This window comes from Chrysochloris asiatica, unplaced genomic scaffold (genome assembly GCF_000296735.1).
Source record: "Chrysochloris asiatica unplaced genomic scaffold, ChrAsi1.0 scaffold00175, whole genome shotgun sequence".
In the NCBI taxonomy this organism is placed as follows: domain Eukaryota; kingdom Metazoa; phylum Chordata; class Mammalia; order Afrosoricida; family Chrysochloridae; genus Chrysochloris; species Chrysochloris asiatica.
In genome coordinates this window covers 6,911,599-6,929,133 of record NW_006408693.1, presented here as the reverse complement: position 1 = coordinate 6,929,133, position 17,535 = coordinate 6,911,599, and the positions used below count along the sequence as shown (strand labels likewise).

Below are 17,535 nucleotides of genomic sequence, written 5' to 3'. Positions count from 1 at the left end.
ACAAAAGGTTGTGTCATCTGCATATCACAGGCTGTTCTGTTTAATGAGTCTTTCTTTAATCCTGATAATATAGTCCAGTTCTTCAGATTATTTGCTCAGCATACAGATTGATTTTGTCTGACTCATAGCAACCCTGAATAGTCTCATTTTTCTCCTGTGAAGTGGCTGGTGGATTTGAACTGCTGACCTGTGGCTAAGCAGTCCACTGCTTATCCTACAGTACTGGACAGTGTTCCTACATTCTTGGTAATTTAAAAAAGAACGCATGTTTCTAAACTGTTTAAAGTTCAGTCAGCCAAAGAGGTGACTTAGAAAGTTTCAATAATTAGTCCATATAAACAATCTATTTCTATTCACTGTAAAAAAAGGAAATTTCATAGAGTTGTTAACCAAACATAGCAAGGTCGCATCACTAACTGCTCCTTGGAAACCCTATACTGGATCGCTGAGTCAGAACTGACTTGATGGCACTTAACAACAAATATTGGTATAAGTTTCCAGAATGTTAAATCAACTATTCTTTTTCCTATGTTTACCATGTATCATCCTTTTTTGAAAAAAACATCATCCTGAAAGGAAATTCAAATTTCTTTCTTAATAGAAATCTCATCTTCCAAACAAAGTCAGAATATGTAGACTAGTTGTTGCTGTTAGTCAGTCCCTAACTCATGACAGCTCAATTCACAACAGGAACAGATCCATTATGATCCACAGGGTTTTCACTGGCTAATTTGTAAAACCAATTCGCCAACCTTTTCTTCCTGTCTTATTCTGGAAAAGTTTCACTGAAACCTGTTGACTATCATAGAAACATGCAAGCTTTCAACGACAGATGCTGGTCATGGTTGTACCAGAGATGACCTGGCTAAGAATCAAACCCAGGTCTTGTGCATGTAACTACAAGTAAACCACACTAACTATTCTATGTAAAAACTAGAATCTTCAATTCTATTTCAACACAGGATATTGATATTTTACTCATATGGCAGTTATATTTCCAATCGCTGCATTGTTAGTACAGTAGGTCCTCAGATGTGTAGAATCTGCATTCACAGATTCAAATGTGGATTGGAAATATCCAGGAGGAGGTCTGGAGCAATTAAGAGGTCAAAGCAATCCTTCCAACAATAAAAGGGAACATAAAGTGCTGTTTACAATGTATGAAGTAGTATAAATAATCTAGCGATGATTTAAAGAATATGGGAGGATGTGTGTAGTTTATAAGCAAATATAACACTATTATATAAGGGTCTTGAGCATCTGTGGATTGGTATCCATGGGTTTTCTAGAACCAATCCTCTACTGAGGAGCAACTGCAAAAGCTACTCAATACCGAGTTAGTATTTCCCTTGTCTGTTTAGGTGTCCTGGTGTGGCACTGCTGGTTAATTCGCTGGACTGCAAGGTCGGTTTGAACCACAAGGCTGGTGGCTCAAGCTCACCAGGAGCTAAAACCCTATATAGAGTCACTATGAGTTGGAACCAACTCAGTGGCACTTAACAACAAGAATAATAACTTGACTATTTATGAAATAAAAGGCATGATTTATGAAATACATCTTAAAAGTACATAAAATGTTACTTCATCAGGATAGGGGAGTATGTGTATTTAAAATTTACAAGATTGAAAAACAATGTTTACATCTGCCCTTTCTTCCTAGTAGGAATTTGAGAGTCAAGTCTATCATTCCCTACGCAGTCCAAGAGAAAAGGTTTTAACTCTAATATTTTTTCCTATATTTAAATTTTTAGTAATAGAAGCCAAGAATTAAATTCCTCAAGGATGAATTCCTCTGAAGCAAAAGAGCTGGCTTGAAATTTTAAGGTGCCCCTTAGACTAGCAATACATATTAATTTCAGTTTTGCTTTACCCTCTCTCTTTGTATAGTCAGTTCTACAATGTCAAAACATCAAGTAAATTTACAAGTAAGTGGTGTTCAAGATCATGTTTTATGTGGAAATAATAACTCACTGACTTCTTTTTAAATATTATTTTAAGAATTTATCAACCTTTCTCATACTTTGAAATTATTGTTTGTTTTGAATTGTAGTTAAATTTCAAGCAACAGTTAAATGCAGGAGGGGGAAGTGTTTAAATAAGCAAGAACTTTCTTTTTAAGAATCAGAAATTAAGGATCACCTTGCTAACATTTATTTTCACTTTCTTCCTAAATAAATGTGTTCATGAAAAGAGTAGCTGATAATAAAAACTAGAGTAAAATATAGGCTGTTAGCAAAGAAAAATTTCTAATAGTAAAAATCACACCCATCACTTAATTCAGTAACTTAACCATGCTCCTTAAACAGCCTATAGCATAATTATGAAATCATAAACATTATTTGAATTTTAAACACCAAAAGGATAATCTGCTTCATCAACTGGGTACAAACACAATGTAGCATGAAGCTGAGTTAGTTAAGACAACCAGAAAACAAATGAGAAGGGCACACTGCTAGGGTAAGAGAAAAATAAGAGAATTCTATCAATCAAAGGTGGGGGAGAAGACTTTTGTAATGAAATGAATACTTCTGGTCATTTTATCAGAGCCACATTTTGTTGTTGCTAAGTGCCATCAAGTCAGTTACAACTCATAGAAACCCTGTACAAGGTTCCCTAAGAGTGGCTGGTGGGTTTGACCTGCTGACCTTGTAGTTCGCAGTCCAGTGCTGATCCTACCTTGCCATACCAGGAATCCTATTTAAGTCATGTTTTAGTCTAACTTAATAGTCTCCTCATTCTTTACTCATCTCTCCTAAATGAAATGGTTTCTGCATGTATAATCTCTTTCTTCAACTTCACAACAATCACTCAAGAAACTAAGACAAGTACTGTTATGATTCTTAGTGTTCAGATGAAGAAACCAGGCTCTGAGAACATTTCAAAGGTCATGCAGGTAGTAACAAGGAAATGAGACTAGAATCTAGATCTTCACTGCAATAGTATGTCATTTTGTCTTTACTGGAAATAATAACCTCCGAAAGAATCAGAAAAAGAATCTTTTGTGTCCTTTAGTAAGAAAATCTACTTTGCTATTCATTTAAATCTTTATAGTGACAGGAATCAAACTAAAACTTTCTGCTAATCATCATGATAATGTGGTAGGATTAAATGTCAATACAGGTATCCTAGTTAATACTTAATAATAGGTAATATAGGGATACATTCTAGTAACATTCTTTTAGTAAGATAAGAAATAACAAACAGTTAAATCTACACCACAATCTGTAGTAATTAAAAGGGTGGCAAATGTGATTTATGGAAATGATATGAAAATCACTAAATTTTTATTTTAGAACATTTCCGCCACTTCTTGTAGAAAGATTTTCAGTTGTCCATGATATGTTGATTTTCTAAACTATACACTTGCCCAAATTATGTTTTCTCTCACAAAAATATTCATCTAAACTCTGACAATATCTTACTTATATCACATTTCTTTGATCTCATTTAAAAAAGAAGTTTATAAAAAAATTTCAATATACAAACACTATGGAAGATATCAAATGACAAGATAATAAATTAGTATGTAACAAAATTGGTATGTAACATAAGGAGCTCTGGTAGCATAGTGGTTACGAATTAGGATGCGAACCTTAAGGTCAGCAGTTCGAAACTACCAGCTGTTCTGCAGGAGAAAAGATGAGGCTTTCTATTCCTGTAAAGATGTACAGCCTCGAAAACCCTGCACAGAGTCGCTATGAGTCCACGGCACATAATAACATAATAGGTACGCGTTTACAAAATCAAAGCTAATTTGTTTGAACGTGAAGCATAACAAGTTATTTTAAAATGTCATCAATATTATTATAACTTCAAAATGATCAGTGAAACCAAGTAGCAAAAAGCTTAACAAACATAGATAAAAGTCCGTAAAAATTTTAAAAAGAGAAAAGCCTTACAAAAGTAAAACACCTTTCATTATTCTCTACATTATGTAACTTTCTACTATAAAAAGACGTTTAAATCTTTTTCTAACAGAAACAATGTTTTGATAAAAGTTAAAATCTTATTTTAAGTTTTATCAAAAGATTTGGACTACTTCTTTCCTTCAGTCTTTGATTTTCTTAACATCTTCTTTTTATAACCCCCATTTCCATTTGTCCTTCTTTCCTGCCTTCTGAGCTTTGTTTGGGACAAATGCTGCCCTTTTGGCCTTGTAGAGTTGATGACTCTAAGGATCATGCTCCCCATGAGTGATACTGCTCACTTTATATTCCTGTCTATTGTTTGCCTGCCGGTTCCCCGGGGTTGGGTTGGGTTCCAAGTTTGAAGGTCTCTAAGGCCAATCTTAGGGGTTCCAACAGTCCTGATCAGACCAGTTAAGTATGGTCTTTTAAAATGAGTTTTCGTTTTGTTCTGCATTCTCTCCCATTCTGTTTAGGACCTTCTATGGTTGATCAAAGTGGTTGATAGCAGTTACCATCGAGCTCTTCTAGATCTTAAGGTAGTGAACGCTGTGGTTCACATGGTCGATTAATATTATGGACTACTTCTTTCCTTTAGTCTTTGATTTTCTTCACCTTCTTTCCACTCTATGGGGAGCATCTTTGATGGCTGCTTGGAAGATTTTAAGACCCCAGTCATGACTCACCATAGAAGGCTGTTCAACATTGTAGGACTGCTTAGAATCTTACCATCTACTAATATGGAATGGAATAGGGCTAGCAAGGATACTGGTAGCTGAAATGCTAATATATGAAAGGAGCAGAGAAAAAAAACAACCTTGAAATCTGGTAATGGTCTATATTTCCAAATATTTTCATGAATTTATTTAACAACAACAACAACAACAACAACAACAACAACAACAACAGAACAACGAGTAAGCCATTCCTTCCCTCCCTCTTTCCACCTGTTACTGTTAGTCAGTCTCTGACTCATGGCAACCCTATGCACAATGTGATTGGACTTTTGTGATCCATAGAGTTCTCATAGACTGATTTGTTAGAAGTAGATCATCAAGCCTTTAGTCGAGTTCATCTTGGTCTGCATGCTCCTTGGAAAGGATGAGCATTTAGCAATATGTAAGTTTTCAGTGACAGATGACTGGTGGCTGTGCCTAATGGCTGACTGGCTAGGATTCGAGAATTCTATCACTGAACTACCTGTGCCTGCTCCTTCTACCTAACTATGATATTAAATTAAGTTCATAGTCTGCCCCACTAACTGTTTTCTTATTTGAAAAACTAGGAAGATTAGATACTGAGTCTTATATGGCATAAAACTTTGATTTCTAATGTTTCCACTATTACAAGAGTCCATGCTGCTTAAGACATTATTGTAAGTTAATAAGACTACTGACTAAAGAGAATTAAAACTACCCTTTAACAAAGTTTACAACTCATAAAAATAGTGATGGTAAAAACACTCAAGTAAAAATGTGAAATTTTCCTAATCTATGAATACTGAGGAATATATTATTAATGAAAGTAGCATTAAAAATATATTCTCTATATACATTATAATTATTTAAAGAGTAATATTTTCTTATTAGAACAAGGCCAGAACTACTTCATATGGTAGCTAAAAAATTTAAGCTATTATTTAATAATAAAATTCAAGTAATGATTGAAAAAATGCTTCATACAGTGAATAAAACATAAAAGAGTTATATAAGTTCTTTCAACACTTGAGGCTAAAACTGCATTTAAAAAGGTCAAGTATTTAAAATGTTAAAAATCCTACCACTTTGTTGACCATCTCCATATCACACAGATTGTCCACTAAAATCCGACATGCTTCTTCTTTACCCCAGTGAGCTGCAGCATGCAAAGGTGTCCAGCCATCATAATCTTTAATATTAACGTCATAGCCTGCCTGTATTAAGAGTCTGAACAAATTATAGTAAATTAGATCATTAAAATTTAGACATGAGCAATCATGATCAACAACTTTAAACCATGCGAGTTAACCAAAATTTAAACATATATTCTTTTCATAGTTCAATCCCCTTCCCCTCAATGATTTAACTAGGGGCTAATAAAAAGTAATTCTCAGAAAATGTTGGAAAGAGGATGTGAGTCAGTCACTGCAGTAATACTGCATTCAGTTTTAACTAATTTCATTTCTAATGACTACTTGTTTTATGGTTCAGGGTGACACATATTAAACCTTAATATGGCTTTTAATTAAAATTTTCACAGGAAAAGCCTAAAATTTTTCAATGTGAGACCAAAATCTACTGGATCAATGGGCTTAAATCTGATTTACTATAGAAACTATCTTGACATTGACATTTATCACCTCAGGCAAAATGTGTTCTAAAACTATTTTGGTATCAAACAAGCTTATTCTGTAGTGTTTTGTCAACATGCAGTTGAAGCACTGGTTGTGGCACTGTTCTTGAACATTTGTGATTTACCACTGGAACTTTTCAAAGGAAAATGACAATCTGACTGTTAGGAACAAAACAAAGCAAAACAAATAATCCAAAGAATTGTCTACTTTTCTGCAGCAAGAGAAAGCAGACATCTTAATATTGAACAAAGCTAGTGAACAATAATATTTTTAAATACAATGCAAAGAGTTGCATAAATTGTTAGTATGCCCTTCTAACTGTATATTGGCATCAATCTTTATTTTACTTAGACAAGCTCACAAAGAGCAAAGAATTGGTCTATATATTGGACGCAGCACAGCCCCACACACAGGCGAACACTAAGTGTTTTATAGCTTAGGAAGTCTTTGTGACCTTTACCTTATATTCCAAGATGTTGAACTTGAAGAGGCCTTCTTTTTACCTACAGGAGGTGGTAGTGATAGCCAAGGTATAAACCCTTCATTTATTTATGTTTCAAGAATTGATCTCCTACATCTAACAACTGCTAAAGCATGCCATTCTTGGTTCTATAACAATACAATCTGAAAAGCTGGTTAAAAATACAGATTCTCCACCTCCAACTAAGTGCTACTGAATGAATTAGCATATTGAGAGTCAGGTCCTGTTAATTTATATTTTTAGTAAGTCTTTCCAGATGATTCTTGTATCACCTGTCTGTAGAGCCATATTTAAAAGTCACTGCTCTGAAGAATAGGGTCATTGTTAAATGCTGTCAAGTCGTTTCTGACTGATAGCAACCCTGTACAGACTTTCCGAGGCTGTAAATCTGTGCAGGGGCACAAAGCCTCATGTTTCTTCCACAGAGCAACTGGTGGGCTTGAACCACTGACCTTGTGATTCTTAGTCTGAGGCTATAAACCTGTGCAGGAGCACAAAGCCTCATGTTTCTTCCACAGAGCAACTGGTGGGCTTGAACCACTGACCTTGTGATTCTCAGTCTGAGGCTGTCAATCTGTGCAGGAGCACAAAGCCTCATGTTTCTTCCACAGAGTAACTGGCGGGCTTGAACCACTGACCTTGTGATTCTCAGTCCAGTGTTTATCCTATAGAGCCACATATTTTAAATCCAAAGAGTTAACATAAATGTTAAGAGACGCAGAAATAATACTAATAAGATAATAAAAACACATCTTCCCATTAGAAAAGATGAACTATAGTAATATTAAATATCCTGAGCAACACAAAATTGTAAGCACCTGGGAGTCTGTGTGGAGCAGGAAGAATGAATTAAAGAAGGAAGATTCAGTGTTTTTCAAAACAAGCATCTACTCTCTGTATATGCCAGGTGATAAAAGAATACTTAAAATAAAAAAATAAATAAAAAATAAGACATAGCACTTAACAAAAACCACCGCCACCTGTATTCAAAGAGTTTCTAATAAGTGACAAAAGTAAAAAAAAAAAAAAAAAAAAAGAAGAAGAAGAAGAAAAATCACCCTCACAGATAGGTTTTGTGATGGAGATACAAAAGACACGGTAGGAATACAATGCTGAAAAGCCATCAAAATAAAATTTAAGTGCAGTGATAGAGGGGAGAAAGTTTCATTGAGTCAGATTTCTTCTTCTTTTTTTTTTTTTTTTTTGCTGTCCTTCATTTAAAACATATTTTTATAAGTAATATATTCATAAAGTTCAAAAATTAAAATGAATAAAATAATGTATTTTAAGAAGTCACTATTGACAGCTTTTAAGTCAAACAAGTTTCCCTACTCCTAAAATGTTCACATTATTAGTTTTGATTGTATCCATACAAAGAAATTTTATGTATAAGCAGAGACAAATTTGTTTCTTTTTTAATATTCACAAGTGACAAACACTTTTGTTCAAGGTTTAATAATCACACATACTTAAATAATACATCTTAGCGATTTTTCAATCAATGTAAGAAATTTGTCATTCTTTTAAAATGCAAAATATTTAGTATTCCAGTGAAAGACTGTACAATAACAATTTCAAGCAGTCTCCTATTCTCATTATGAGTTATATGTGCTTGAAAATACCTTATTTTTTGTATGAGTGAGAATATGCATATATATATATTTTTTAACAAATCCTACAGAAAGAATTGTTAACCTAAAGAATAATTGTTATTTTGATAGAATTTGTTCAACTGTAATTACTATTTCCATAAGGAATGTATAAGGGTCTTCTCCCATTCCCTTGCTAGCAGTATGTAAAATGTTTTGATCTTTGCCAAAATTATAGATAAAAAATGGTGACTCATTGAAGCTTTACTGTATTTATTATGAAGTTGGACATTTTTCTCATATGCTCAAGAGCCCTAACCTGAGTCAAGAATCAAAAGAAATTTTCCTGAAGAGATGGTGGGTACAGGCAACTAAACAAAGAGAAAAATATGCATTAAAGATATGTGACAGAATTTCAACTAAATGTTTGCCTGAAGAGCAATGGTGGCAGCTTAGTTTATCAGTGACCTGATGCCAAGGGTCTTACATGAATAGTTGAGGAGTTCAAAATTTATCCTGAAAACTAATGAGAATCTTAATGAAGGATTTTAAAAGCTGGAATAACCTATTTACAATGACCACTTGTAAGCAGTATAGAAAGCAATTTTACAATGAAATCCAGTGCTTATATCTATATTTATATATATATTTGTAGTATTACAGAAAACAAAATTTTGACAAACAATACTTACATTTCCTAAATGCAATACTCTTTGGTACTTTTTATTCTTTTTTGATTGTGAAATGTTAGTGGCAACTCACTAAGTTCATTTCACAACCAACTAATGGTATTTGAAAAGATTGGAAAGTGTTAGATTAGAATAGGAAACGGATGGGGGAACAAGGAAACTAAATAAACAGCACCTGTAGTATTCTAGGAGACGGAATAAGCTCTTGAAGTGAGAGTGGAGTAAGAAGAGGAAGAAACTGGAAATAGCTGAACAATTACCCATCTTCACTGATGAAGAGGGGATAATGAGGAAAGGTCTATACTAGACGCTCAATTAAACTGTTAGGTAGTAATTAAGCTCTCAAAATTTAATGATGTATTTATGTCTTAGATACATATAGGATACTGTTCTCACTATCAGGAAAAAAGAGTCAAAGTGGGAACTTTAAAATGATTAATAATTTATTAGCTTAGATGACAAAATAATGATTGGTTGATACTTACATTTAACTTACTGGAAAATTACAATAAAAACATAACAAGCAAGATAATTAAGTTGAGAGTAAAAGAAAGAACATTAGAAACAGAAGCAAAAATATTCAAAAAGGAAGTTTTCCTTTTTCTTGAAAACGGAACTTAAATAACCCATTTATAAGTTGTTTCAAAACAACGCTTGCAGGTATCTTTAAAAAAGGAATAAAGAAATAAATAAATTGAAGTAGAAAAATGACCGTAAAAAAAAAAAAAATACTTACTTTAAAACTTCTGTATAGCCTTTAGCAGCTGCTACATGAAGTGCTGTACCTCCAGATTTTGCATGCCGAACATCATTTATGTGACCACTATTTAACCACTGTCTTGCATCTCTAAGCATTATCCGTTCTTCTTCCTTTCGAGCTGCTTCTATATCAACCCCTGATAAAACAAGACACTTGTTTTCTTTTTTTTAATTTAAAATGTTCCTTGCAGTGCTGAGAAATAAAATTACTCAAAACATTTCATGCTTAAATGAAATTAATTTATGAAACTACTGTTTAAGCACGAGGTGCTTCTAATAAATCGGTTGAATAAAGAATGGAATATTATAGATATTTTATTGCTGTTGTTGTTGTTAGGTGCCATCAAGTTGGTACCAACCCATAGCAACCTTATGCACAGCAGAACGAAACACTGCCCGATCCTGGGCCAACCTCACTACTGTTGCCACGCTTGAGTCCATCAATGCTGCCATTTGGTCAATTCATCTCGTTGGGGGGGGTCCTTCTTCTTTCTCTCTGACCCTCCACCTTACCAAACAAGATATCCTATTTTATTAACATTTTCTAAATAATTATTTTTGTTTTATAGTATTTTCCCTCTACTTCTTTTGGTGTCTAAATATGGACAAAGTACCCAAAGTAAGCATCTATAACTTTTTTTTTTTTTAATGTAAACAGATCTCAAATTTCTATCTAAAATTTTGACCAGTTCTCTGAATTTTAGTCTGTCTACTAGGTACAAGTGCTGATCAATTTGGCGGCACAGTCTTCAGCTAAAATTTATCAGACATTAAAATATAATTTCTAAAAGTATTCTCATACAATTTGATGAACTTGACCTACAACTATGGAAGCAGTACCTCAAAAGAGGGAACAAGTCCTTACAGCAAGAATCATTCCCACCCTGTCCACACACAGAGTAGACAGGGATGGGCAACTTGGACACTGGCAACCCGAAATGTGAGGCGGGGGCTACAAAGGCAAGAAGTGACTTGCTTACAAGCTTTCAAGAGGGAACCTAGATCCAGAGGGCCTGGAGGAAGGTAGAATCTCCAGTGAGTAGTATTCAATCTGACTAGGTGGGGCTGATGCAATGAAATGCAGACGTGTCTCTTGTGACACAATAGTGAATAATTGTTATGAGGACTGATTGTGAAGGTTGGAAATGTAAAGGTAGACGTTTTATAGCAAGGAGGGGAGTGATTAACTTTTCAGTCTAGGAGCGGAAGTCCCTAGGACCATCAAGGGAGAAGAGCTGAGAGCGGGACCCTACCCAGAGAAGCAGTGATGCCTGAAATGGAGCCAGAGATGATGACGTGAAGCGATGGAGCAGCTGGAGACTTTAGATCCAGAGAGGGAGAGCGACTGTGTGCTGAAGACCTGGGGGAAACGGGAGGGATTGCAGGGTCTACCCTTTGGTTGGTTGATGATGCATGGAGGGGATTGCAACCATGGCAATGAGACGATATACGATAGAATGAATGTAAAACTAATGTTCTCCCATGTAAACTATTACATAATTCACAATAAAACATTTAAGAAAAAAATATATACATATACATAATTACTATACATATGTTTGCTTTGCTAAACATAGTCCATTTTCATATCATTATACTTTAATGGAGCTCTGGTAGCGTAGTGGTTACCAATCGAGCTGCGAACCTTAAGGTCAGCGGTTCAAAACTACCAGCTGCTCCGCAGGAGAAAGATGAGGCTTTCTACTTCTGTAAGGATTAACACCCTCGGAAACCCTGTACAGGGTCGCTATGGGTCGGAACCGACTTGATGGCACTTAACAACAACAGCAACAACATACTTTAAATAGGAGCTTTGTAGCTATCCACTCCTACCACTTATCTGTAAGTCTGTCATACCAAGGTGGCCTGTGTGTGGTTATGATGGTAGAAGTTAGGCTACCAGTACTTCAAATACCAGCATGGTCGCCCATGGGAGATAGAGGAGGGTAGGAAGAAGGAAGAGTTGGTCTTCTTGTAAAAAATTAGCCACTAAAAACCTTACAAATAGCAGGAAAACATTGTCTGCTATTATGCCAAAGCATGAGCCCCTCATGATGTAAGACACTCAAAACACAACTGGAGAACTGTATCTTCAAAAAGTATGTTGTTGTTGTTAATTGCCGTCAAGTCAGTTCCAACTTATAATGACCCTTTTTAGAGTTTCTGAGGAGTGGCTGGTGAGCTTCAACTGCCAACTTGCAGTTCAAACAAACCTTTCAGTCCATTGCATTAACCCACAGCACCACACCAGGACTAGAGTTAACCTCAATGATGGGAATGGAGCAAAACTTTTGGAACCTTCATTTGCTTCTGAGGCATAGTTCAAAAAGAGAAGAAACAGCTGCAAACATCCATTAGTAATCTGAATGTGCAATGTACTAAGTATGAATTTAGGAAAACCAGAAGTCATCAAAAATGAAATGGAATGAATAAATTATCAATATCCTAGGCATTATTGTTCTTAAGTGCCACTGAGTTGCTTCTGACTCATAGGGACACTGTATAGTTTCTATGGAGTGGTTGGTGAATTTGAACCACCAACTTTGTTGTAAGTAGTCCAGTGCTTATTCTACAGTGCCACACCAGGATTCCAGGCATTTGAGAACTGAAATGGACTGATTTAGACCATTATGAATCAGATCGTCTGCTGTGCCAAGAACAGCAAACTGAAGAGAAACGGAGTCACATTCATCATAAAAACAAAAAACAAAAACAAAACTCAAGACTTATCTTGAAGCACAGTGCTGTTAGTGACAGAATAACGTTCGTATACCTACAAAGCAGACCAGTTAATACTATCACTAATTCAATTTACACACCAATCATTAATGTCAAAGGTAAGGAAATCAAAGGCTTCTACCAACTTTTGCAGCAGTCTGAAATTGATCAAACATGCAATCAAGATTCAATGAAAATTATTGGTGAATGGAATGCAAAACTTGGAAACAAGGATGAGGAATTAAAATTATGGCCTCGGTGGTAGAAACTATGATGAGAATGCATGATAGATCTTGAAAGACCAATGACTATCTTCGCTGCAAGAACCTTTTTTCAACCACATAAGTGGACGTCGTCGGATTGAATACATAAAAGAGAAAAAAAATTCAAATAGAGTTTATCTGTGGAAAGAGATGATGGAAGAGCTCAGTATCAGTGACAAGGTCATGGGCCAACTATAGAACAATCAACTGCTCACATGCAAATTCAGGTTGAAGCTGAAGAAAATTAAAACGAGTTCATGCAAGTCAAAATATGACCTTGAGTATGTTATTAAGTACCGTGGAGGCTGTTCCGACTCAAAGCGACCCTGTACAGGATTTCCAAGCCTGTAAATCTTTACAGGAGCAGAATGCCTCACATCTTTCTCCAGCGGAACCGCTGGTAGTTTCGAACTGCCAACCTTGAGGTTAGCAGCCCAATTCGTAACCACTATGCCACCAGAGCTCCTTGAGTATAGCCTACCTCAATTTATAGATCATCTCAATAACAGATTTAATACATGAACATTACTGACTGAGAATACTAGATGAGAGTGGTGGGGTGACACCAAATACATCAAATATAAAGAAAACAAAAGGTCATTAGAAAGACAGTAAAGAAAGAAAAGACCAAACAGAAAACACTGAAACTTGCTCCTGAACATTAGAATGGTGGTGGCGCTTGTGTGCCACTAAGGTGGTTTTGACTCACAGCGACCCTGTATAGGGTTTCCAAGGTTGTAAATCTTTAAGAAAGCAGAAACTCTCCCCTTTCCATCGCAGAGTGACTGATTTTGTGGTTAGCAGTCTAGCTCGCAATCTATTATATTGCCAGGGCTCCTTTGCAACAAATTCTGAAGTAAAAGAGCTGAACATAATATTTCAAAGGGTATCTTAAGGAGACAAAGTATGATAATGAAATGTGCAAAGACCTGGAGCTAGAAAACCAACAGAGAAGAAAGAACATGGTTGGTATTTCTCAAGCATAGAGACCTGACAAAAAACTATCAGCCTTGAGTTGTAATATTGAAGGATTCCACAGACAAAATAATTGGAACATAGAAAACATCAAAAGAAGATGGAATATACAGATTCAATGTATCAAAATGAATTGGTCCACATTCACCCATTTCAGGAGATAGCATATGATTAAGAATTGATGGTAAGAAGTCCAAGCTGTACTTAAGGCACTGGCAAAAAAACAAGGCTCCAAAAATTGGAGAACTACCAAGTGAAATGTTTCAACAAAAGAATGCAGCACTGGAGGTGGTCATTTCTATGCCAAGAGATTTAGAAGACAGCGACCTGACCAACAAACTGGAAGCGATCCATACTTGTGTCCAAACCAAAGAAAGGAGACCCAACAATATGCAGCAATTATCAAAAAGCATCATATCCTGTAATCACTGGAATGAAACAAAATACAATAGGATGTTCTTCCATGTAAACTTTCACTCAATTTACAATAAAAGCTTAAAAAAAAAACCCAGCATCATATCACAAACAAGTAAAATTTTTCTGAATTAAAAATGGTTGCACCAGTACATTGACTGGGAGCTGCCAGAAATTCAAGTTGATTTCCAAACAGGATGTGGAATGGGAGATATTGCTGACATCAAATAAATCTTGGTGGAAAACAGAGACTACTACAAAGATGTTTACCATGTTTTAGTGACTATGCAAACACATAGTCACTAGGAATTGCAAAGAACGGCAATTCCTAACACTTCACTGTAATCATGTGGAACCTGTACATAGACCAAAAGGCAGTCTTTGAAACAGAACAAGGGGGTACTGCACGGCATACAGGTAGAATAGGTATGCATCAGTATTGTATACTGTCACAACACATATTCAATCTGTATGCTGAGCAAATAATCCCAAAGTGGATTATACGAAGATAAACGTGACATAATCGGCAATAAGAAGATGACACAACCCAACTTATTGAAACGGAAGAAGACTGGAAGAATTTACCGATGAAGACTAAAAACTACAGCTTTCAATATGGACTACACCTCAACATAAAGAAAACAAAAATCCTCAAGCTGGACCAATAAGCAACATCATGACAAATGGAGAAAAGACTGAAGTTGTCAAGGACTTCGTTTTACTTAGATACACAGCTCCACTGGACACACAGCACAAATCAAGAGATGTACTGCACTGACAAATCTGCTGCAAACATGTTTAAAGTGCTTAAAAAAAAAAAAAAAAAAAAAAAGCAAAGCTGTAACTTTGAAGAGTAAGGTGTACCAGACTCAAGTATGTGAAAGCTGGACAATGAGTAAAACCAAAGAATTAATGCCTCTCAGTTAAGTTGTTGGTGAAGAACATTGAGTATATTATGGACTGTCAGAATAAAACAAATAAATCTGCCCAGAAAGAATGGTCCTTACAGGTGAGGATGATGAGACTTTATCTCACACACTCTGGAATGTTATCAGGCGGGACCAGTTCCTGGCAAGGACTTCAAACTTGGCAAAGAAAAGGGTAGGTGAAAAAGAGGAAGACTTTCAATAAGATGGCCTGACACAGTGGCTGGAACAATGGGCTCAAGCATGTCAACAATTGTGAGGTTTGTGCAGGACTAGGTAGTGCTGTACATAGCGTTGCTAATGAGTTATCCGACTTGATGGCACGTAACAACAGCAACAAAGAGCATCCAGTTGGAGGGCTCAAGTAGTCAGCTGGATATCCCAAGCCTGGAGAAGAACAGAGAAGGATTTGAGTCACTGAAAAAGAGAGGACCCTCACTGGAAAGGACTGAGATACAGTGGCTACAACAACGAACTTAAACAGGAACAACTGTAAGGAGGCACAGGACCGAGAAGAGTTGTTATCTGTTGTGCACAGGATTGCTATGAGATGGACCGACTGGCTGGTACTTAACAACAACAGACATTCACTCATTAAAGATAATTTATTATAAGCACAGTGTTAGGCTGAGGTGATATGAAAGGAACAATGCAGGTTTCTATACTTGCATTGTTCAATATGTCCAGGAAAAAATTAAAATAAAAAGGACATTACAAATCTGCCTGAATGATCTCATATTGTGGTAATAGTTTACATTTCTGGCTATTACACAAATAGTATATAACACAATGCATTTACAATCTGCCTTACCCCAGGAGAGTATATGTGTACTAAAGATACAGGTATTGCCTTTTTACCTTGTATGACCACTGTCTGCTATAGTATTATTACGTACTTTAAAAGTGCTATAAAGTGAAAGAAATGAGTAAATGTTTACCAAATGAATAACTGTTTCTTCTGCCAAGACACCTCTGCTAAAATCCAGATCTATATATCTAAATGCCTGCTAGAAATATACTTCCATTAATTTATTATGTATTAAGTGTGTCTGATATGTGAGGAACTTTGTTACATTATAGAAGTGAAATTTATTATATGGCGTTTTTCTGTGAAGAAAATTAAAACAAGGTAAAGGGACAGAGTAATAGGGTTATTTTACATGGGTTGGTAAAAAAGAAAAAGTATTTTAATAAGATGACATTACAGTAGAGAAACAAAGGAAATGAATGAGTGTGATGCTACTATCTAGAACATTCTGGACAGAGGGAAGTGCTAATAGGATCTGATGTAGAAGCGTGCTTGTTAATATCTATATTTAGAAGGCCAGGGTGTCTATATATACATAAAATGGTGAAAATGTTGGATTTTACTCTGAGGAGAAAGAAAGTCATTGAGGGCTTTCAGAAGTCTCTATGATCTGAATCAATTTAAGAGAATCATACAAGCTAATGTGAGCAGAAATGTAGACAACTAATTTAGAGACTAGTGCAATAATCCAGAGAAGAGATGATGTTGACTTGAACTAGTGTGGTAGCAGTGAAGGTAGTAATCGATGGATTCTGGATTCTTCAAAACACACCAACAGAATCTGCTGTTCGTTTGGGAGAAATCGAAAATGAGAAGTCAAAGGTAGATCAAAAGTTTTTAGTCAAAAGCAACTGGAAAAATTAGAAAGCTATTCATTTTCAGAAACAATAGAGTTTGGGATGCCTAAATAGCACCGAAAGATAATGCACTGGTCCACAAGATCAGTGGTTCAAACTCACCAGCCACTCCTCAGAAACCCTATACAGGGTTGCTATGAGTAGGAACAGATTCAACGGCGCTTAACAACAGTATGAAATACTATAATGCATTGGGCATAAATACTGTAACAGATCTCTTTAAACTGTTAAAAAAAGATTCACTTGGAGGACTAAGTTGTGCCTGACCCAAGCCATAGTATATTCCCTTGCCTCATATCCATGCGAAAGCTGCACAAAGAATAAGGAAGAATGTAGAAGAACTGAAGCATGTGAATTAAGATGTTGACGAAGAATTTTGAATATGCTGCTGGAAGAACCAACAAATATGTCTTGGAAGAAGTACAACTAGAATGCTCAGTGAAGTGAGGATGGTGAGACTTGTCAACACATACTTTGGACTTGTTATCAGGAGGGACCAGGACATCATGCTTGGTAAAGGGTCAGCAAAACCAGAAAGATATTTAGTAAGATGGACTGACACAGTGGATGCAACAATGAACTCGAGAATGGCAAAAATTGTTAGGTGTGTGCAGAATTGGGCAGTGATGACACTGTGCTGCTACAAGTCAGTCTGACTTGATGGCACCTAACCACTAATTGGAGGTCTCAAGTAGTCAGTTGGATATCTCAAGTCTGGAGAAGAACAGAAAAGAGTTTGCCACCAGTTTCTTGGTATAAAAAATCTGATTGTTTTAAGAATGGAGCATATGTTATCATCCCCTGGACACTGAGCAGAGT

At 35.8% G+C, this 17,535-nt stretch overlaps 1 protein-coding gene across 3 annotated transcripts in view; it reads right to left on the bottom strand.

Annotated features, from left to right (window-relative positions):
• The window catches only part of PPP1R12A (protein phosphatase 1, regulatory subunit 12A), a 253,983-nt gene that overhangs the window by 80,730 nt on the left and 155,718 nt on the right, over nucleotides 1-17,535 (bottom strand). For all 3 annotated transcript variants that reach the window (XM_006871837.1, XM_006871838.1, XM_006871839.1), the window contains exons 4-5: nucleotides 9,733-9,892; nucleotides 5,686-5,830 (exon numbers count right to left, since the gene is read on the bottom strand). In XM_006871837.1, coding sequence (XP_006871899.1) covers nucleotides 5,686-5,830; nucleotides 9,733-9,892 — 305 coding nt within the window. The remainder of the gene's footprint in view (nucleotides 1-5,685; nucleotides 5,831-9,732; nucleotides 9,893-17,535) is intronic.